A 23,186-nucleotide genomic window follows, 5' to 3' on the forward strand; every position below is an offset into this window, starting at 1 on the left:
CCTGGAGGAAGGTGACATGTGTCATCAGGATTTGAGTTCGAGAACTAGCCTACTAGCCTTTGAGTCCATTTTGCTATGGAGTACTGGGTGATGCTGGTCAAAGTCTGAATCTCTGCTCCCCACAGGGCAAGAGCAATAGCAAGCTCTAGGACGGCCCCAGTAGGAAATGAGTGCTCCAGAAGAGCTGCCTTCTGCAGTCCTTCAACAAGGAATCTCAAAACTCCATCAGATACTAGTGTATCTAGCTTTGTAAAAAACCAGTGGGAAAATTTGGTAGTACAGTATAGTGTGAGTGAAAAAACAGTTTAAATAGATATAAAATTACTATAGCAAACTGCTATTTTCAGAATTCCAAGTGTTTCTCATTTGCACATTTTCTGAGCATGAAAATAATTTTAGTACCAACAGTAGACTCTACTGGACTAATGGCCATTGGGTTTAAACAACTTTACTTTCCCAGGTTTCAAATGGGTAAATTAACAGCCAGCCTGAGGTCTGCCGCTAGCCGGGAAGCTCAAAGGAAGCTGAATGGATGAACCGCATTCTAGGAAAGCACACGGTTTGAGTTATTCAAGTGTAAACTCAAAACTCCGACCTCTACTGCTCTTCAGCTATTGGCTTGTCTTGCTCACTTAAAACTCGGAGTTATAATTTTCTCATATGTAACACATACACAATAATGCCAAGGATCACTTTAAAAAGTAAAGGACGTATATAAAAATTATACATTTTTGTACTTTTAAAGAGTGGAATGTAGACAATCAACATTTCTTGAATGACTCAGAAGCATTAGCCTGAGTATGCACTAAATGCAACTCTGAGACTCTGCAGAGGCTGGCTGATCCTTTTAATGGGCCCAGAATGCTGCTTAAGATCCTCCTCCTGTTTAAACAACTCCTCTTGCCATCAGGTGTCAATCCTTAATTCTGGTTGTGTTCCAGTTTTTAGCAGCTTCTTGCCAATTACATGCTACCACTAACCTTCTACAGGTAAATAACACTGCTGCACATATTAAGACACCCATTAAGGGCCTGGAATAGTGACACATGCCTAAACTTCTACAGCGAGGAGGGGGAAACACAAAGATCTTGAACTTAAAAGGCAAAAAAATAAAAAAGACAACTCTCCTGCAAAAAAAGGAAAAAAAAAAAAAGAACAATTACTGGCTAAATGAATACACAAAACATTTTTGTATGAATAAAATAAACAAGGTCCTTTATGAAAGGACCCAAGAATACTTCTTTTCTTTGTTTAAAGAAGAAGCCTTATAGAGGAACATTTTTTAAACTTACCTTTTAGTTATCTCCAAATAGATACTGTTTGATTTCAAAGACAATTGAGCTTTGAGATAGTAAAGTAGCAATCACAAGAACTAAGAAGACTATTTTATGTAATTGCTTATTAAGGATTAAAAAGCACATCATTCTGAAGCCAGAACAAATTTGCTTCCTGTGGCTGATGGACATGGATCCTTTGTTTAAGGGACTCATTCTCCAGCATGTGCAGACAAGTTATGCTGTCTTGTTGTTCCCGATGCCTGACATGTCTCCTTAAGTATAATCAAATGGCTTACAGGTGCCTTAAAATATTACCTCAGTCTGAATATGCACTGAGTGCTTGATGGATTTTACAGTACCCTCAAACAAACCAAAAGAACCCACAACCAACAACAATAATAATCACAAAAAGTGAACTCCTTAAAAGAAGGAAGGCTCTATCCTAGCAAACTCTAACATTATAGAAGACTGTTACATTATTCAAATTAAACCCATGAAAAGAGCTTCACAAAACGTCAGAAAGCTATCACTAGTTAATAAAGACATAGATTTAGGAAAACACAAATTTCTATTGTACATATTTGAAGTCACAGGGAGTATTATTGGTTCTTATCTTAGATATTAAGTTTTTTTTTTGTTTTTTTGGTTTTTTTTTGGGGGGGGGTGTTTTTTCGAGACAGGGTTTCTCTGTGTAGCCCTGGCTGTCCTCGAACTCACTCTGTAGACCAGGCTAGCCTCGAACTCTCGAACTCAGAAATCCACCTGCCTCTGCCTCCCAAGTGCTGGGATAAAAGGCGTGCGCCACCACCACCCGGCCAGATATTAAGTTTTAATTGAACATATGAAACAAAGTCTAAAAATTATGTTATAATATCCTTGAAAATTAATTAAAATGCCTATTTAAAAACAAAGAGTAACATTTTTTTAACACAAACCCTGAAGTATTGTGTACTCTGAGGTCTGCTACCCACCAAACTAGATTAAAATAAAAATGCATGGAAGAGAAGTTTGTGTCCACAAGTAATTTACACCACTGCCTTTAGGATAATTATCATCTTAGTGGAGAGCTTTGAAGATGAGGGGAGGACTCTCATTTACATGCAGTTTAGTCCCCTTTTGCTTTTGCTCTATTAAGACTCTAAGTCTTTGCTACATTTTAATGGATTTATTTGTTGCCTACCCCATGGATTTCAAACTGCTCCCTGTAATAGGTTTGATTGGCAGGGGAAGGGAGGTGGGGGTGGGCGTAGGTGGAAGAAATAAGATTTGCGGAGCTGAGTGGCATTCTTATGCCTACAAGAATAGTACTGAGCTTGAGTAAACAAAGCCATTAAGCTTAGGGATAACAATGCTTCCTGAGTAGTGCCGAGCAAGGAATGGTTAGTTACTAACATGGCCCCTTTGCTTAACTCTACCAGCTACTCTCTCTAAGAAGGAAAACTCCCATCTCTTAGATTAAAATAAAGCACTAAGCAAAAATAAATCCTAGTCTTTTAAAGTTATTGCACTTATTCATTTGTATCCATCCTTCCGTGTGTGTGTGTGTGTGTGTGTGTGTGTGTGTGTGTGTGTGTGTGTGTGTGTGTGTAGGGAACAAGTTTTAGGAGTGAGTTCATGTGATTCCAGGTCCAAATGCACTACACTCACTTAGGCCATCAGGCTTGGTGGTACATGCTTTACGGGAGAAAGCATCTAGGGAGCCCACAGTTTGTTTGCTTGTTTGTTTAAAGCAGGTCATAAAAAATGTTTGGGGTTAAAGACTGTATTGATGTATAAAGGTTGTCAGTATAGTACGTTAACTCTTCTATTAATCACACTGATTGAGTCACTAGGAAATCTGCAGTAGATGATATACTGTAACCATCTCTGTGTATAGTAGATAACACTAACTCTGGAATCTGCAGTGTGGAGGCTCATGAGTTCAAGGCCAGCCTAGGTTACAGTGTTACAAAAAAATCTAGCAGCTGGGGACAGAGTTTAGTGGTAGAGTCCTTATGTGGCATATTCAAAGACTTAGATTTAATACCCAGCACTACAAACCCCACAAACAACCAAAACCACTTGAGAATATGCGCTAGTGGACAATATGAGAACCATATGAACAGATTCTAGTAAATCTATGATAGAAGAAAACAGTCCCGACATTACCGTTAATCATAGCCACACAATTTCATTAGCTTTTTCCCTACAATGTCTAATATTAAATAGTAAATGAATGGTAAAATGTAAAATGTAAAATAATATATGGTAGACAGCAAACTGCAAAAGTAAAAAAAAAAGAATTGAGGAACAAAATCTGTGTTATAATTAAAGATATGCATCAAATTTTACAACTGGTCCAGAGAGAAATCAGCACACAGTGAGGATCTTGTGAAGGACAGACTTGGAATCTAGGAACCCCTGTTAAAGAGCAAACAGCATAAATAACTTCAATTAATCCAGACCTTGAGTTTTAAAAAGCAAAAACATGCTATGTTCTTTCTGGGCTTTATTTTTAAGTTTTAAATATGAGTGTATACTCATTCTAACTCCCCTTCCCAATTTTCAAGACAATCTTGGCCACAAAACAAACATTCTTATGCAGCAGCACTTACCTTACACCTAAAATAAGGCTAGCTTCTCGTCTACTCATTTTCTGCTCGAATCCTCCTTTATAGTAGGATGAAAAGCTCTGCAGGGACAAGAACAAGAAATAATTAGTTCCATGCACTTAGTAGCAGGACCTCAACCCCTCTCGCCGGTACAGCAAGAGCAATGCATTTTACTAGAAATCAACTTGAAATTGCATGCGAATGCGCTGTACAACGATCCTCTCATGAAACTCCAACCAAGATGAATGTAAGAAAAAGGTTAACAATGTTTTCAACTTTTCAATGCATTAATTTTTCTCTACTGAGATATAACTGAAGTATCAGCAAAAGCCAATGCTTTCCCTAAGCAAAGAACTGCTTTTCTCATTGGATAACCTTGACCAGGTCACTTATATCGATATGGCAGGTATTTGTTCCCCTCTATCCTGGATGACAGAACAAGAATGTGTCATGGTAACAGACAGGAAAGTCAAGAGAAGCTGGGAAAGTAAGCCATGGCCATGGTGGCTGCTGATGCGAGCTAGGAAAGTACAAGTCAGAAGTAGTAAGAACCGGTTGTGAAAGGCCTGGTAAGCCATGGAGAGAAGTTTTTATTCTAAATGGGATGAAAAACCAGAGCACTGGAGTAACATCATTTGGCTTTGTTTGGAAGGAGTAGCTTGAGGAGTAGAAAAAAAAACAAGGTTGGAAGTCAGAGACCAGCTGAAGAACATGATTGTGAACAAGCAAGACACTGGGGATGAAGGAAGTTGGTACTGAGAATGTGGTGGGATGGGAAGTGGACAGATATTTGTCATGTATCTTGAAAGCAAACATTTGCTTGGTGGACTAATATGGGATATGACAAAAAGAGAAATTTTAAATGGGGTAGAAGACAAGTTATGTGCTGTCCAGATGCCTTGTCAGTACCGAAGGACTCAGATACAGGGCTGTTGATTGCTGGCCATGCCCTTCCTAGAGCAGCCCATATCTGAAGTGACCATATGAGGGTGTGTGCACTGTGGTTCTCTAGGGTTCAGACCCTGGATGCAGTTATACTTACTTCCTAGGCCACAGTTAAACTCATAACCCTGTTCTAGCCACACTGAATGGTAGCTGCTGTGGACCAGCCTTCGCTAAGTCTGCACTGCAACCCACCTTGCTCCTCTACCCTTGTCTTGCTTGGAAGGATGCTGAGTCTGAGTCTGTTCCTTAAAGCTATATCTTTCCAATTTTCGCCTCAATTGTCTACTTTTTGGAGAACTCAAACCACACAAATGGCTTCAAGATTTATGGCTTAGAGCTGCCATAATGATTGAAGGAAGGAACAGTTGTCAGTTGTGGGAAATAGGTATGATGAAGACGGGTTCCAATGCATTAAATTTGAAGCTTCTATCAAATTTCTAAGTGGACAAGAAGTTCAATCTACAGACAAGTCCTGAGAGTTCTGTGTGATCAGTGCTTGGTGAAAGATTGAGCCAGACTCTCAAAGGTGTCCAAGTACAGAAACTGAGCCTCAAAGTCTGCATCAAAGCTTGAAACTGAACTAAAAAAAAAAAAAAAAAAAAAAAAAAAACACTAAGACTGACCACACTGAGACATAGAAAAAAAATTAGAAGCCAAAAGTGAGGTAGTGTAAAATGGTTTCAAATGCTTCTGATGGGTAAAAGTGAATGTGATCCAAGAAAATACCAGGAATTAGCAAAAAGAAGGTCAACAGAGAAGCAGAAGTGAGGTTCAGCTCAGCCAGCCTGGGCTGTACAGAGATCCTTCTCAGAAACCAGGAGCAAATGAAGCCAACTGAGTCAGCTGGGTGCGGTGGTGCACGGCTGTGATCAAAGCACTTAGAGGGAGAGGCAGGAGAAGCATACACATCACTGCTCCCTCTGGCTACAACATCCTGTCTCAAACTGGGAAAAAGGGGAGATCAGAAAGGAGAGGGGAAGAAATCAGAGGAGACAGCAAGGGAAAGCAATTATTTTCAGGAGCTTTAAACAAAAAGTAGGTATATGAACTCAAGTTTTAGAGAGAAACATAGGCATATATGATTGCACACATATACAATTCTAGACAGAAGCCTGTATTTTCACAAGGAATAATAAGTAACTATAGTTACTGACTATAATATATATCAGGGATTGATTCCAGAACCCTGATTGTATTGAAATGCTAACATGTACAAGTATGTTACATAAAATGGCAACATAATAGCTGTATATAAGCTACCTCATCCTCTTATACACCCCGAATCACCTGTAGGTCCCTAAAACAATGTAAATGCCATGCAAATAAGTAGTGGTTATACTGTAATTGTTTAAAGAATATTGACAAAAGAAACGAGTGTATGTGCATGGTACAGAAGCAACTTCCCCCTCCATGTTGATGAGTGACTGCAAGTCATGTCAAGGGCTGTCTTTTACCATATAGATACAGATCCAGAAATCAAACAGGGCATGAGGAGGATCATGCCCTATTCCAAGTGCCACATCATTTTCAACCCACTACAGAAGCAAAACACACAGAGACTGTTACAGAGGACAGGGGAGTACCTGAGCTGGAGAGAAACTGGGTACTTGACAGAGGAAGGCCAGATGGGCCTAAAGGCTCTCACAGGAGACCAAAGTCTTCACTAGATGCAAACCTTACTGCTAGACAAGAGCAAGTTACTTGAATTGCTTACAGCCGCCATTTCTACAGTGGCACCTTTTGGTCTTAAATCATGCTTAAGGCTGATAAAGTTTTTCCTTCCAAAAGAAAAAAAAAGGTACTGCAGTGAGTCTTCACCTACCTTAGGGAGCTCTGAAACTTTGAGTCAGCATAAAATAAAATGTTTCCCAAACTTTCATTCCCTCTATAGTCCCAAGTCACTACCCTTGAAAGCAAACACGGACACTTGAGCTATTTTCCCTTTTACTATGTGGAAATGGTGCCACAGAAGTTTCCTCAAAATCCAGTGTCTGCAAGAACTTCATGTCTGAAAGTCATCATACCTTTCTAAAAGAACATTGTCTTGTGGACAGACACTTAACCCAGCGTAGTAAACAGACGGAAAAACAGACAATAGGAAATGGAAGCTTATGTTGCTGAACTACTAAACTATAGACACATTGCTTCACAGAAAATCCTGCTTTCTACAACCATCAAGTTTAGATTGTCATATTAGACAATTTAAAAAAGTTATAATATACTAATCTATTATCTTTAAATTACTATTGGTATTATAAGCAGGTATAAAATTATAACTCAGTATCTCTCTCCTCTAATATTAAATAATAACTCAAATGGTGTCTGAGGCAAGATAAGGTATAGCAACACTGAATTGCTTAGGATATAGAGATAAGATGCTGCAGTCCCTACTCTGACAATGCTGCAATCCCATGGAAATGTCCAGATCCATTAACACAATATTATTACAAGTAACAATTATGTGATCAAGTATGGAGAGAAGATGCCGTCTACTGGAAATACCCTGGAACATACAAATTATTATTTTGTGTTACTCTATTCAAGTAGCACACACAAGCAACAACAGGAATCACATTCATTTCTCTTGGAGATAGGATAAAGTGATACCATGTCATACTGTCAAAGGAACGCTCACCCTGCTCAAGCTGAACAGATCTTCATTAGTCATTTGGTCGGTAACAGGAACAATCCTCCAGAAAAGCAGGTGAGAGTGGCTATCATTCACAGGGTAAGGTGACTACACTTCAGAGAAACTATTAAGAATTATAGAGCCATAGAAAGATGACTTCAAATAAAAAGACAAATTTACAAATAGAAAATTAAAAGCCTCGAAGAAGATAAATGATTCAGGACTCTATCCCCAAATTAGGAGTAATCAGACATTTGTTGAACCAATTAGTATTCATTTATACATTTTAAATAATAAACAAAGGGGCACTAGTTCAAAATAACAGACTGAGTCATTGTGGTGGTTTGAATAGGAATGGCTCCTGTTTTAATGCTTGGCCCATACAGAGTGCACTATTAGGAGGTGTGACCTTGTTGGTGGAAGTGTGTCACTGTGGGGGCGGGCTTTGAGGTCTGATGCTCAAGCTAGACATAGTGTCACTCCATTTCAGCTGCCTGCAGATCCAGATGTAGAACCTTCAGCTCCTCCACCACCATGTCTGCCTGCACACCACTATGCTTCCCACCTTAATGATAATAAACTAAACCTCTGAACTGTAAGCCAGCCCCAATTAAATGTTTTCCTTTGTATGAGTTGCCTTGGTTATGGTGTCTTTTTATAGCAAAAGAAACCCTAAGATAATCATAAAGATCCTTTGCCCCCCCCCCCAAGTGTCTTAGAAATGAGAAAGTATTTTTAATAAGAAAAAAAGTTGACTTTGAAAATAAGAAATAAGTAGTAAGCTACAAAGCTTAAACAAATAGTGACATCTAAACCATGCAAGACTGCATTTACAGGCAGAAAAAACATCACAATAGACCCAAATATCAGAAAAACAGAACAAAAAAAACACATTAGTAAATAAACTCCTCCTAGGAAACCAAGAAAAAATCATTAAGCTCAGAGGCCATTTCTTCCCTTGTGACTAAGAAAAAAACAAACAGATACATTGCCATGAAGAAACAAAAACAATGTCCGGCTGCCTTGTCTGGCCTCAGTGGGAGAGGATAACCTAGTCCTGCAGTGACTTGTTGTGTCAGGGTGGGTTGGCCTCCCTTTTTGTAGAGAAGGGGAAAGAGGGGAGAGGAAAGGGGCTGTGGAGGGGCAGGAAGAGAGGGGGAGCTGTGATCAGGAGGTAAGGTAAATAAATAAATTAATGAAAACAACAGCAACGACAAACAAAGACCAATTAGAAAATAAAGTTTTCTCCTGTGGGGCTGAGGAGATTAAACTGGCAGTTAAGAACAGGAAGGCTCTTGCAGAAGACTCCCAGGAGGCAGCTCACATTTGCCCATATCCAGGCTCGGGATCTAACACAGGCTCTTGCACTGCTTCTTAGGACAAAGCCACATCCATACACATAATTAAAAATAAAATGTATTTAAAAACATTTCCTTTATATAAAATTCAGATGAATTGAATTAAAGATGGCCAATGCTAACCACCAGCCTGGTGATTTGCAAAACGAAGAATTACAAAACATAGAAGAAAAAGCCAGGAACAACAACAACAAATGAGATAAGCCAGCTAGACACTTCTTTCTTTACAGGACTTGATAAGTATTAACTTTTGAACCAAGTTGGGTTACTAAAAGGTAGGATAATTGTATGTCACTATCACATCCACAGGGTAGATGGTTTGATGGTACATCAAACACACTCATGCTTCTCTCCTTAGGAACAGCCTCCAGCATGTGCTTGCCAGCTGGCCTGGCCTGCTGCAGGCCTCTCCTGAGCAGTGCAATGATGAAGACATTCTCAAGGCCTTTTCCTTCTTCTGCAGCATTAAATAATATATGCTCCATAAAGCTTAAAGGTTTTCTATTTGTGGTGTACATATATTTACAGAAGATCACCAGAACAGAAGCAGGAGAATTTCTAATTTTTTTTTCAGTTATAAGTGACATGCATGGACAGACAAAGCCGACATAAACTCAGTGAACCCTGTTACAGTTCTCATTCCTGTCACAGTGTCACACCCTTATTACCTAACACTATTACCTCTCAACTACCTTCACAGTGAGCTCTGGCTCACTCTGGTCTACACTCTGAAGATTTGGCAAGACAAATGATAAGCTAATAGAAAGCATGTCAAACTGTCCTTTCCCCTGTTCAAAATCTTTCATACTCAGAAGAAAGAAAGAAGAAGAGAGCTGCTGCCATGGTCCTAGGCAGTAAGAGATCTGGGCCCCGGCTAGTTTACTGTCTTTGGTTGCCACTGGAATTACCTTTGCTGCTAAGCACATTCCATCTTGGAACCTCTAGAGCTCCTACTGCCCATAACACCACATTGTTCCTTCAAATGCTCATCCGGTCCATGTCCCCATCTCCTAAAAGGCTCTGTCTGGCCTGGGTAATACACATATCCCTTCTCCTCTACTATTCTTGGTTCTTAACCTGGTTTGGGTTTCTTAAGGATACTTGATAATTTTGGAAATCTCCATGTTTTAAATTGTTTATCTCCACTAAATATAAAAACATAAGCTCCCAGAGAGAAGTATCTTTGGTCTATGAGTATATTCTACTGCCTACAGTGTCTGCCATGTAGCAGACACGCAGTGAATACTAACTAAACAAATGCTAAAATGTCTATCTACCAATACTAGTCAAATTAAATATAAATGGAAAACAGAAAACAAAATTACATTCTATAGACGCTATAAATTCTATAAACTACATTCAGGTTTTTAAAAACTCTCTTGCAGTTCTTTTGAACATGGGCTGAATTACTTGCCATTATGTCATCCTTTGAAGGGGCTGTCATCAACTGAGCCCTATGGGCTTGTAATGTCTTTGCTAAAACAACTCATCCACTCTCAAATTCCTACAAACCAAGTTGATCTAATCAGATCTGGCTCTAATGTCCATAAGTCAATGTTTACATTGCAGTGATTCCGTGAATCCTCATGGTATATTCTTCAGTGATCACAAACTGCCATTCACACTGTAGCAATTTTTAAGAAAAGTTATTGATTTAGTTTTTGTGCATTGCTGTTGTCTGTGTGAGGGGGTTGGATGCCCTAGAAATTGAGTTACAGACACTTGGGAGATGCCATGTGGGTGCTGGGAAATGAACCTGAATCCTCTGGAAGAGCAACCAGGCTCTTAACCAGTAAACCTTCTCTCCAGCTCCCAACACACTATAGTTTTTTAATACCTATTTTCATTCATTCTGCACTTCTATCAAGTCTATAAGAATATCTAGAATTCTGTTAAATGAATTTATAGCCCTATAGGATTTCATGGTTGGAATTTTGCAATTTTATGTTTGAGATGGTCAAGTGCAGTGAGCCAGGGTATCAAGGTGAAATACACTCTACATAAGCTCTAGGAGGCAGAGGTCTGGTCTGCTTTATTTGGCTGTTATTCTCACCTCCTAGCACAGGGATTGGTAAGTGGTGGCTCTCACTAAGTGTTTATTGAGAAAATAAACAGTCATTAAAAAGGGAAGAGATGTCAGGTATGATGGCACATGCCTGTAATCTCAATACTTGCTGGTGGATCAGGAGTTCAAAGTCAACACTGACTACATAGTGAGATGCTGTCTCAAAAAACCAAAAACTCAGAGGCTAGGTATGGTGGCACATGTCTATAGCCAGAGACTCAGGAGATGGGACCAGGAAGAGCAAAGAGCTCAGGCCAGCCTGGGCTACACGAGAGCCTGCTTCAAAACCTGACAGTCTATCCAACACTAGTTAGAGTATACTAGCCATTAAAACCAGAACTCGAAGTTCACACATAAAAATGATATGACTAAGAAACTTAAATCCATGAACTAGACAGACTCATAAGTGACGTGAGGGAAGCAAACATCTGCTTTTTCCCAACTTCCAGGTGGGAAGCCTAAGACATGTTCAGAGATGCTCTGAGTTGCTCTGCAGGATAACAAGTGAACATCAGTAGGAGCTTCCTAATTACAGCCTCATCGAACTTACTGGAGAGGAAATCTTCCTTGCTGTTGCAGTGATTACTTGTTCTAGAGGTTTCCAGATTTGAAATGCATAGCGACCTAAACAGTAAGTAAAACAAATACATTTTTCATAATCAATGCCAGTCATTACTTTTAAAGTACTTAATACATAAGTTTGATAGTTTATCTTATAAATGCTATTTCAAATGAGTATTCAAATTTTATCAAAAAGATCTATCATTTTTCAAACTTGTAATTTACTAAATAGACAGACTTTGACTTTAATATTATCATGCCCAACACACATCAAGTTCTAGCTCATGATAATAGAATTAGTTTTCAGTGTTTATATGTATAATATTTTATACTTATAAAATGTTACAGAATTCAATAACATCTTAATATTCCTTCCACAATAAAATGAACAGAACAAGTCACTGTTTGTAACAGATACTTATGATACTAAATGATCATATTGCCATTTATGATGCTAATCACATTGAAATACACAGGAAACAAACACTTCTGAAGACACACGGTATAGGAACGCACTTACTAGAGTAACCTGTAGAGTAAGAAAGCAACCGCATGTGAAGCTATTTCCTAAAGGGATGCTGATCTGTTTTTCTCACTTTGGATGTTTACTTTCTCTAAAATCTTACTTTATTTTTCCTTTTTTGGTTTTTAAATGTTTAATCTCATTTAGAAATTGCCAGATTCCAGTGATTTCTCATCCATAAAACTTAGTATCACTCTTAGCTCCAATGTACCTGAAAAGAGTGTGGAAATTATCTCCAAGGTGATCAAAAGATTACAATGACTATTATATTTTAGATTATAGTTACTACTGAAATTGAAAGGTAAAATGGTTCAGTTTATTTAAACACAAACTTACATTTTTACATATGCAGGTTGGAGTAAATGTTCCTAATTTGATTATTAGAAAGTGATCAAATCAAATCACTAAGAAATAAAATTGGATTAGGAAATGAAAAATCAAATCAAAAACATGTGCTTTTATTATACTTAGAGAAATAATAAGAAACTCTGTGAGAGGAAATGTTAGTTGTTAAATCAAAATTACTAGACTGATCTTTGTCAGAGATTTCCTAACAATTAACCAAAGATGCAAAATTTAATGAGTTTCTGTTCTAAAAATATATCCGAGTTTTTGAAAGAATGACTAAACTCTGACTTCAATTTCCCTTTGTTTAGTGTCCTAACAGCCCCTTGTGTTGACAAGTGAGAATCTACAGCAATACAGATCCTAAGTCATTCTGAAGGTTTTGCCCAAGAATACCATCAGAAGGCACACGTTCTACTTGTGCCCTTCCCACTGGTCTTGTGTAAGATAACACAAATCTAAATTCTAATGCTAGCCAGAAGCTCATTTGCAAACTAAAAATTCCAGTGGGAAAATTCAACTACCTGGATCTCTCAGGACAATTTACCATTTTACTCCATATATAAAACTTGGTTTTTCGAGACAAGGGTTTCTCTTTATAGCCCGGGCTGTCCTGGAACTCACTCTGTAGACCAGGCTGGCCTCGAACTCAGAAATCCACCTGGCTCTGCCTCCCAAGTGCTGGGATTAAAGGCGTGTGCCACCACCGCCCGGCTAAAACATCACTTTCAAATCACCTCAAAGTTCTTGAAAACCACAATCAGGCACACCTACTAAACTCCTTAGTGAAAAGGAAAGATAAAGATTTCAGGAAGTGATATTTGAAGGTTCATTTAAACATAAACTAGAAGATCTAGTTGCAACAAACGGAAGTATACCTCCTCCTAAGTTCTTTTACTCAGTTTTATTTAGCTCTGGGCAAGTTCTGCTACTCTAATTTGTAACATGAACTTTTTCTGTGTAAAATGTACACACAAGTTCTTGTCATTGTCTGAAAAAAGAGCAGATAAGATATATCCTTTTTCTAAATTAAAATGAAAAATTCACAGTTGAATTTATAATTATGTCTACCCTATAATAGTACCAAAATTAATTTATGTTTATGACAACTTTCAGGATTCCTTTAAAAACACTATCTTTTTCTCATCAAAGCTCAAAAGTAGTTAGCTATGGTATAAAATCGGCACATATCCCTGCTGGCAAAAAGATCTAAAGTGTCTTGTTAATTTTAAGTTCTGATTGTTTCTAATGAGAACTGTGTAAAATTAAATACTGTATAAAAAAACCAAATAAAACTCTGTCATTTTGTATTTGAATTTAACTGTATTAACACCCAATGGAATGTAGCTTTGTCCAAAGAAAAAATATAATTAACATTATCAAATCCATAGAATTTAGAAACAAAAACTTAAATAACATGGTATAATGGTTAATTTTAATTGTCACCTTGACACAGTCTAAAAATCACCTGAGTGTTTCAATAAAGGGCCATCTTAGCTCAGGTTGACCTATGGACATGTCTGTAGAATGTCTTCATTATGTTCATTGGTGTGGGAAGACTGCCTACTATAGGTGACACCATTCCCTAGACAGAGAATCCTGAACTGAGTAAGGGTGGAGAAAGACTGTTGAGGACAAGCATGCATGCAATAATTCTCTTTCTGTTTTGACTGTGGATATGACTAGCTGCTTTAAGTTTCTGGCACCTTTATTTTTATGCTATAATAACTGTATCTGGAATTGTGAGCTAAAACAACCCTTTCTCCCCCAAGTTGTTTATCAAGGTATTATAACAAAGCAACAACAAACAAAATTAACACAAGGGAATATGAGCAGATTAACATTTAGTGAGGAAATAGCTATGTAATTTAAAGTTGTAAGTTAATAATTGTATAAGTATTTTTAATATTTAAAATCATCTTTTCTAATAAGATAATTCTGGTGGTGAACTAAATTCTCCCACGTTTATAAACAAACAAAAAGCTATATAGAAAAATTAAGAAAGAAAAAAGAAAACAGTTTATCAACAGTTATGAGATGACTAAGTAGTCAAGGAACAGCTATATTCTTCAGAAGAAAACCATATCTTAAAATGTTTAAGCCCGTATAAACATGAGAGCATAAAGGAAACTCCATCACCTATATTGCATTGCATTAAAGATTTTAGAGCCAGAGAGATGACTAGAAGGTAAAAGTACTTGTTGTTTGAGCCTCACAACCCAAGTTCCATCCTGGATCCTCTTTAGTAGAAAAAGAACTGACTCCTTAAAGTTGTCTATGTACTCCTGCCCAGACTCATACATCATACATGTACACAAACACATGATTGGTTAATAGCAAAAAATAAAACATAATATTTTTATTTTTTAAAGATTTACTTTATTATTTATTTAGGTATATTTGTGGGCATGTATCTGCAAAAGCAAAAAAAAAAAAAAAAAAAAAAGGGTTGGCTCCAATAGAGGTGTTAGAGTAGTTGTGAACTACCTGATGTAGGAGCTAGAAACTGAGCCCTGGTCTTCTGGAAGAGCAAGCAGCAAGTGCTCCTAAGTGCTGAGCCATCTCTCCAGCAGGCTTTCTTTCTTTATTACATGTGTGGGGGAGGGGAGAATAATGTATGTGACACAGCCGGTATGCAGAGGTCAGAGGATGACCTAGCATGCTGGGCCTCACTTTTGACCTGGTTTGACATAGTCTTTCTGTTGTTAACTGGTGTATACTCCAAGCTGACTGGTCCAGGAGTTCTAAGGATCCTGTCTCAGCCTTCCACTGGAATTACATGATCGATTGTGTGACTTTAGCATGTGTTCTTGTGTCTGAATTGGACCTTTGGGTTTGCATAGAAGTGCTTTAGTCACTGAGCCATCTCATCAGCCCATACTAAAGATTTCTTATTGTTGTATATTGTAAAAAAAACTGGAAAAGAATATACAGGAATATCAACCATTATGCAGCTAGTTTTCTTAGTTCACTGACCAACAATTTTCTTTACTATAAAGCTTATTTATATTTTGCTTGACTGATTACTGCTAGGTTACCTGTAAACAATAGGGAAAGTATTATGTCTGAAAACCAAAACAACGTACCTGCAAATGCAACAGCTGCAACACCTAGTCCTACAGCTATCAACCTTCTTCCCTGCAGAGGAAAAAAATATTATCATTTAGAGTCGTGCACACGATGCTATGGAAGTAAATCACCTCAGTAACAATGATAATTACATTAAATAAATTTTCTTCAAGTGTTGCTATGAAGAAGACAACTTAAAAATCTATATTGTCTATGGGATTCTATATGTTGCTTGCTTTATTGGCTAATTCATTCTTTCTTCCCTCTCCCCTCTTTCTCTTTCTCTCTCTCCCCTACCCACACAGGCAACCCCCATCCCACCTCCAACATGGTTTTTCAAAACAGGAATTCTCTGTGTAGCCTGACTCTTTTGGAACTGAAACTCACTTTCTAGGCCAGGCTGCCTTGAACTCAGAGATTTGCCTGGTTCTGCTTCTTGAGTGCTACCACCTCCCAGTTATCAGCTAATTTTTAGTAACCTAAAATATTTCCAGATTTTCACTTAATTTCTGAGCTCATTCTACCTAAGGGTTTCATATTATGTCCTCTTAAAATCTTTTCTGTAGACTATTCTCAATAATGGGTTTAATGTTTATTTCCATAAAGATAAAATCACATATTTTCCTCTGTAATACTTTATGCTTTCAATGCTCAATTGTATTTACTGTATTTAGAATTTTAATAAAACCTTAGATACATCTTTAGAAAAGAAATAAAAATTCAAAAATTAGTAAAAATAACAAATGATTTTTAAATTAATTTTCTATTCTTCTAGGACAGGTAAAATTATTTTATAGCAAGAGTCTTTAATTCAGAATGTCATAAAGTTAATGAGCTAATTCTGATGGAAAAGATCTACTTAAACTTGGTTATATGTCCATATCATTCTAAGCTTTTTTCCTTAAACATCTTAGGAAAATATGTCAACCATAAAAAAGAGGGTTGTGGCAGAAACAATGGTTGAACCCAGTATCCTTGGATCTCCTTGTCTTCTAGAGTGAAGAATTTCTCTTTAGTCAGGCATTCATTACAAACCTCCCTTAGATTTCTGTTGTTTTTTTAAACCAAAAGCTATGGTTATCTGCACAGAACTTACCCAAAAGTGAGCCAGAAAGTTCTATGAGAAAAGATACACCTAAGTCTTTAGCAATCAAAGCTTAATCATAATTTGACTTTAAAATGCTAATCATAAGATCAGAAGGGCAGCTGCACAATGGTGCAAAATTTAATGCCCAGTAACTTATTCAGCCATCTAGAGATCTTCATAGGGAAGCAAATTCCCCTAGTCTTGCCATCCTGGTTCAAGCCTATCTCAAACTCCACCAGCCTATGACACTACTTAAGGACTACTCACTCCCTTCCAGACGAGCAAAAGCACTGAACTACTCAGAGGCAAGAGAAACTTCAAAGTTCCTTTTAGGTTACCTAGCCTCATTTTTACTAAACAGAAGGGAATTAAGTATGGGAAATGTTCTAGAGAGGTATGGTGTTTTAGTTACAGTTTCCACTGCTGTGAAGAGACACCATGACCAAGACAACTCTTATAAAGGACAACATTTAGTTGGGGCTGGCTTACAGATTCAGAGGTTCAGTGCATTATTATCATGGCAGCATCTAGGCAGGCATGGCACTGGAGAAGCTGAGAGTTCTATATCTTATTCCAAAGGCAAACAGAAGAAGTTGGTCTCATGGGTAGCTAGGAGGAGGGCCTCAAAGCTCACCCCTACAATGACATATTTCCTCCAACAAGGCCACACCTGAAAGTGCCATTCCCTGGGCTAAGCGTATTCAAAGACCATATATGGTTTTGCTATTTTTTAGAGCTTTCCTTGGTGCTGTGTCATGGTGTTATAAACTTTCTACATCTTCCTTAATGTCCTTGTTTTAATCAAACTACTTTTTTCCTTGGAAAATCTATTACCCTTATAGTTTTTATATCTTCATCTCATTAGAAACACCCATTCACGCCTATACTAACCCTTCCTGTTCTTAATACTACTATAGCATCAATCTTCTATAGACTGGCAGAAGTCTTTACAACAAGCAGCATATATCCGATATACAAGCGGACTTCCTCCAAATTAGCAACAAAAGAGAATCAATCTCGTAAGAGCAGGCAGGATACTAGGCCAAGGGCTTTCATCTTTTAAAAAAATTCTTAGAGTCAAAATTCTTAGACAATGTGCCTCATGAAAAGGTCTTGGGTTCAAAGTGTTTGTGTGGGATAGGGCTAACATCTAAATGGCTCATAAACATGATACAGTGTTCAAGAATAAGCAGAGAATGCCAGTAACAACGAAATGGTAAGAAAATACTCTTGCCAGAATGTAAAGCTCTATATACTATTTGTAGAACTTACTGATGCATTCCAAACTGCTATCAAGTCTGCACACACTCGACAGTTATTATTAGGACAAAGTGTATGAATATCTATAAAGGTCTTAGCACAATGGGATGGCACATGTTAAATAGTAAATGTCAACTGCTTTAATAAAATCAGTAAAATAACCATCCAATATCAAATATGAGAGGTTCGACAGAAGTCTTAGCAGAGTCCTCTGGCCCTTACATTGTCTAAGCACACGAAGATTCAAAGAACTGATTTCTGAGGAAGGCTCCAGAAAATTAACCCATGTTCCTTAGGTTAAATACACAATCATTTATAAAACTTTAAAACTGAGGTGAGACAATTAGCAAGCTGGGAGTCAGAGACCAGAAACAAAAGAACTCCCCTCCCCCATTAAGACATCTCTTCCTTGTTTTGCACTTATTGAGATCAACTGCCTGCTCTGTGCAATCACAAATGAGGAGCATTTTAAATCATTGCCAGCCTCAAGATGAATGAGCACTCGGTAAGCTTCCACCAGGAACATTTGACTGTTACTCTGAGTCTGTTAATGTCCTCCAAGGTCATCTGCACAGTGTATGTGACTACCTCCCCACTAGCAAGAGAATGATCTAAGTCCTAATTAACCACACATGCACAAATAATTTAAAGTTTTGAATATAATCAAGCCCACTCAAACATGAGGTAACAAGCTCCACCACCTGCCCAGTGAGGTCCTGCCTGGCAAGACCACCTGCTACTGCTGGCCAGAGTCTTATATTTTTGCTTCCACATGCACATCTCAAGTTCTTTTCTAAATAAAGCTTTCTTTCTGGCCTGTAATGTCCACTTATAAATTCTTTTACCATGGAATCAATACTGTGGACAAAAAGGACTTGGGTCTCCTTGGTTTCTGTCCTATATAACAGAGTTACTCTAGTTTCAAACTCTTTGTATGATAATTATTGCAACATTTTATTAAGGCAAGAATTAAAAAATATATGAGACAAACAGTTGCTGGCAGAAAGCTTCTATTGTAAAAAGGGATTTCCATGAGATTACAGATGACCTTGGTCAGACTTATCAGCTGAGAGAATCAGCTGAATGAAAGAAACACAGAAAATGAATGGCGGTTGAGCAAACAATTTCAGGAAGATAGACTGAGGAGAGACACATAGGCCCCCATAGCTGCAACAGTTTCCCATTCTCAAGCCTCTCATTCTACCAACTTTTCCCCTTGGTAGACCCCTCAACTTCCTTAGGGAGAGAGGCTGCCCCGTGCTGTGTGCCAATAAACAGTTCCATCTACTGAGGTCAGACTCTGGTCTCTATCGATGTCTTCAGAAATCTAGCAGTTGCCTCTACAATTACAAAGAGATTTTATTTCAGTACTAAAGATATTTTATTAGGAAATATTAACCCCCTAGGCAATCACTTTTTCTAATAATTTGTGTAACTATATTGTATTTAAAAGTAACAAACCAATTTAATTTAATTAAGCACCGAGTACTCTAATTATTCCCTACTTGCTTCCACAGGCTCATCCTCTACCCGCCTTTGTCTAGTTGTGTATTTTCCCTTATTTCTAAAACTCTGCCACTCAGTACTCTCACCCTTTGGCCTCTGGTTGACAACAGGATGAAGGTGAAATAGCATATGACTGCCCAATTCCTTTTCTGCCTTGATCTTCCTGGGCTGCAGGTCGGTTGAATGAGTGTTTCTTCATGCCTGAACTCTCAGATTTCTGGTCATAGTTTAGAGCCTTGCCTCCTCACTTGAGGGACATTCCCCAGCTCTTGTTTCTCTCAGTGATTTATTATCTTTTTTTGAATAACTTCTCCTGCCAACACCTCAGCAAATATTTTCTTCATCAAAATATCTTCAACAAAATCACCCACTTATTGCAACTAGAACTTTCACTAATGTGCCCACCACTTTATTACATGCATATATATGTAGGGTCTCTATCAAATGTGCCCTGTACATAGTAGGCCTCCAATACTGTCTCCATGAGATTCTCCAAAGATCTTTACTGCTATTCTTGTTACAATATTTACAATACTCTATCATTATTAAAGTCAATCTATTTATTACTTGAAGTTGTATATAGATACCACTTTGCCTCTTTCAGTTTTTTAGGTATCAAGAGTTGTTATAAAGGGAGAAGTGAAAAAGGGCTTATGACTTTTAAATACACTAACAAACAAACGCAAGTTAGATCACGAGATTAGGTACGTTCTGTAAGTAAATGACCAAAACTGTGCAATCATATCTTATTTACATACTAAAGGACAAAGAATGACAAGACTACTCAAAATCCCATCTTATTTACTATAATTAAAATGCCCTATTGGAAAGGAAAAATATCTGAATTATCTCTTTAAGTATATTAATTAATTTCTACAGTTTATGTATAGCATAAACAGCTGATAGCACATCCATAGTAAGTGGATGATTTTGTTGAAGATAATTTGATGAAGGAAGTATTTACTGAGGAGGAAATAGAAATTGAAGTCAATCTGAAAAATGTATATATATCCTACACAACTAGCTTTCTACTCTAAAGTTAGCATAAGTACTTTTAATCAAGTTAGATATGGAAATGTTAAGTAAAATGTTAGACATAAGCAGAATTAAATCAAAGCTTAGTTGATATAGGATATTATATCCCAGGAAACACTATTGCCTATCTTTTTCATTCATTAAAATACTCCTGCCATTGGGAGGTGAGCATGGTTGGCATGGGCCTGTAATCCTAGCATTTGGGAGGCAAAGCAGTAGCTAGAGTTGGAGGCCAGCTTGGCCTACAGAAGGAATTTGAAGAAAGCTTATACTACATAAGAAATTTTTGTCTTGATTTTTTTAAAGTCCATCAGTACTTTTATTTATTTATTTTTAATTATCTGTGTATGTGCAAAGAGGCTATTGCTTATGAGTGCAGGTCCCCAGGAATCCAGAAGAGGAAGGTAAATCTCCTGGAGCTAGAGTTGCAGGCAGTTATGAGGTACTCGGCTAGGAACTGAACTCAGGTCTCAGCAGGAAAAACATGCACTCTTCACTATCTATATAGACCTGGTCTTTCTTCTGAAGCACAAATAGTGAGTTATAAATCACCAATAACTTTCTAATCCTCTACATCTGGGAATGACTCATATGGAGAGGAAGCCACATTTCTAATTCCACATGGAGAAAACAGGAAATAAAAGAGAGTCAATCTTTAGTCTGGCAAATGGTTCACACAGAGGAGATTAATTTGACCTGTATGTATGTATGTATGTATGTATGTATGTATGTATGTATGTACGTACATATTCACATGTGGATGTGGACATGTGTGTGTATGTAAATAGAAGACAGAGTTGCAACCTTGGGTAGTGTTCCTTAGACAACAACGACTTTTTTTTCTTTTTTTGAGACAAGGTCTCTTACAGGTCTAGAACACACCAAGTACTACTTGTGAACCTCGAGATCTGCCTGTGTCTAACTCTCCAGTGTTGGGAGAGTGCACTGCTATACTTGGCTTTTCTTAATGTGGGTTCTAGGATAAAACTCAGGTCCTCATGCTTTGCCAGGAAAACATAATGACATGAAGAATGTAATGGAGCCAGGAGTGGTGAAATGTGCCTTCAATTCCAGCACTGAGAGGAGAGAGAGGCGGGAGGATCTATCTCTATGAGTTTCAGGCCAACCTAATCTACATAGCAAGATACAGGCCAGCCAAGGCTACCTATTGAGTCCCCAAGTCAAACAAAAGAAATAAAAAAATCTACAAAACACACACACACACACACACACACACACACACACACACGGCAAACAAAAAAACAAGCAAAACCCATAGAGCTTTTGAACACCCACTGTTTACTGGACAGAACTGTATCAACATGTTCTCTGTATTACTCTGCTGAACAGTAATTCATATTTGCTCAGTAAAATGCTAATTCTTCATTACTAAAATGTAAGTCCTAATCTTCAGGCTAAAAGGCTCTATTTTGGCTTTTCATTTATATTTTTGTTATTGTTTGAGCCAAGGTCTTCCCCGTGAGCGCTTGACTCCAGGACCTCCTGACTCTGCCTGGACTGCAATTCAGTGCCACCATGATTGACTGCTTTTTCTTGGGGTGCTAAGGACCAAGCTTGGGTTTGCACATGCTAGGCAAACAATCTTTCACTCAATTATATCCCCAGTCCTGTTCCAGGTAAGCAAACCCTACTTGATCCAGCCGAAAGAATGAAGGTGTACTTTAATCTTTTCTTTGAATACTTTTGTCTTTGTGTGTGTGTGGATGCTGATGTGCACAGAGGTACATGCACATGTATGTGTGCATGCAGAGGGTAGAATTGTTCTTCTTCAGTTCCTTCATCTTAGTTTCCGAGCTAGGTCTCTCAGTGAACCTGGAGTTCACTGATTTGACCAGGCAGGCTGGCCTGAGAGCTGGGTCTGCCTAGAGCTCAGGTTTGCTGGCGAGCCCTGACACTGGTATTCTAGGTGGGTGTTCAGGATCTGAACTCAGGGCCTCACGTTTGCACAGCAGTGCTTTCCCAACTCAACCATCCCCTCACACCTTTTACTACTTTTTAAACAATGAGATTTTAAAACTAAACTGCTAGTGACAAAATGAGGAAAATCAGATTGAAAAGCAACATAAAAGCTAAATGCAGAATCAGGAATAAAGTTAGTAAAGGTCAGCCATTTTCTACCAACTATACCAAAGTAACTGGATCCCTAAAATTGCTCATACAATGACACACTCAACAATGTATTTAGAAACTTACAGAAATAGAAAGTTGCTAAGTGTCTCAGAAAACTAGGGTATGTGCTGAAAAAATATGGGTAATGTGTTTTTTAAAAACCTATAATACAATGTCATAGATTGTGTAAGTCATTTTAAAAAATATTTTATTTGGGCTCATGATTCTACCCCAAGAGCCAGGGATCATATCTAGTAATGGCCTTTTTGACGAGTTGGTGATATAGGGCCACGCGGCAAGAAATGGGCAAGAAGTGTGTGTATATGTCCTACTGGTCTTTCTTTCTCTTTTTATAAAGCCACGCATTCCATCCCCCTGATGGCTTTATTAACACTGCCCATTTCCCACAGACCCTGCCCTTCTCAATACCTCACACAGGGTAGTAATTAAACTTCAAAATGAATCTTAGGGAGTGAACAAATCATACTTAGAAAGTTTTAGTTGTAAAACATTTTTTTGAAGATTTAGATATGTATGATTCAAAACCCCAGGGTCTATCAGGTGTACCTGTTCCTACAGAAACAATAAACAATCAAACTATAGTCATAGCAGCACATACCTTTAACTCCAGCACTTGGAAGGCAAAACCAGGAAGATCTCTATGAGTTCAAGGTCAGCCTGGTCTACAAAGAAAGTTCTGGACTGGTCAGGGCTACAAAGTGAGATCTTGTTTCAAAAAAGAAGAAAGAGAGAAAGAAAGAAAGAAAGAAAGAAAGAAAGAGAGAGAGAGAGAGAGAGAGAGAGA

The 23,186-nt window shown here is 37.9% G+C and overlaps 1 protein-coding gene across 1 annotated transcript in view; it reads right to left on the reverse strand.

Moving 5' to 3' along the window:
* Nucleotides 1–23,186, reverse strand: part of Dnajc15 (DnaJ heat shock protein family (Hsp40) member C15) — a 58,031-nt gene that overhangs the window by 22,668 nt on the left and 12,177 nt on the right. The window contains exons 2-4 of the mRNA XM_028752708.1: nt 15,381–15,432; nt 11,416–11,489; nt 3,872–3,948 (exon numbers count right to left, since the gene is read on the reverse strand). Coding sequence (XP_028608541.1) covers nt 3,872–3,948; nt 11,416–11,489; nt 15,381–15,432 — 203 coding nt within the window. The remainder of the gene's footprint in view (nt 1–3,871; nt 3,949–11,415; nt 11,490–15,380; nt 15,433–23,186) is intronic.

The sequence above is a fragment of the Grammomys surdaster genome, unplaced genomic scaffold (assembly GCF_004785775.1).
Source record: "Grammomys surdaster isolate TR1022 unplaced genomic scaffold, NIH_TR_1.0 125934, whole genome shotgun sequence".
Classification (NCBI taxonomy): domain Eukaryota; kingdom Metazoa; phylum Chordata; class Mammalia; order Rodentia; family Muridae; genus Grammomys; species Grammomys surdaster.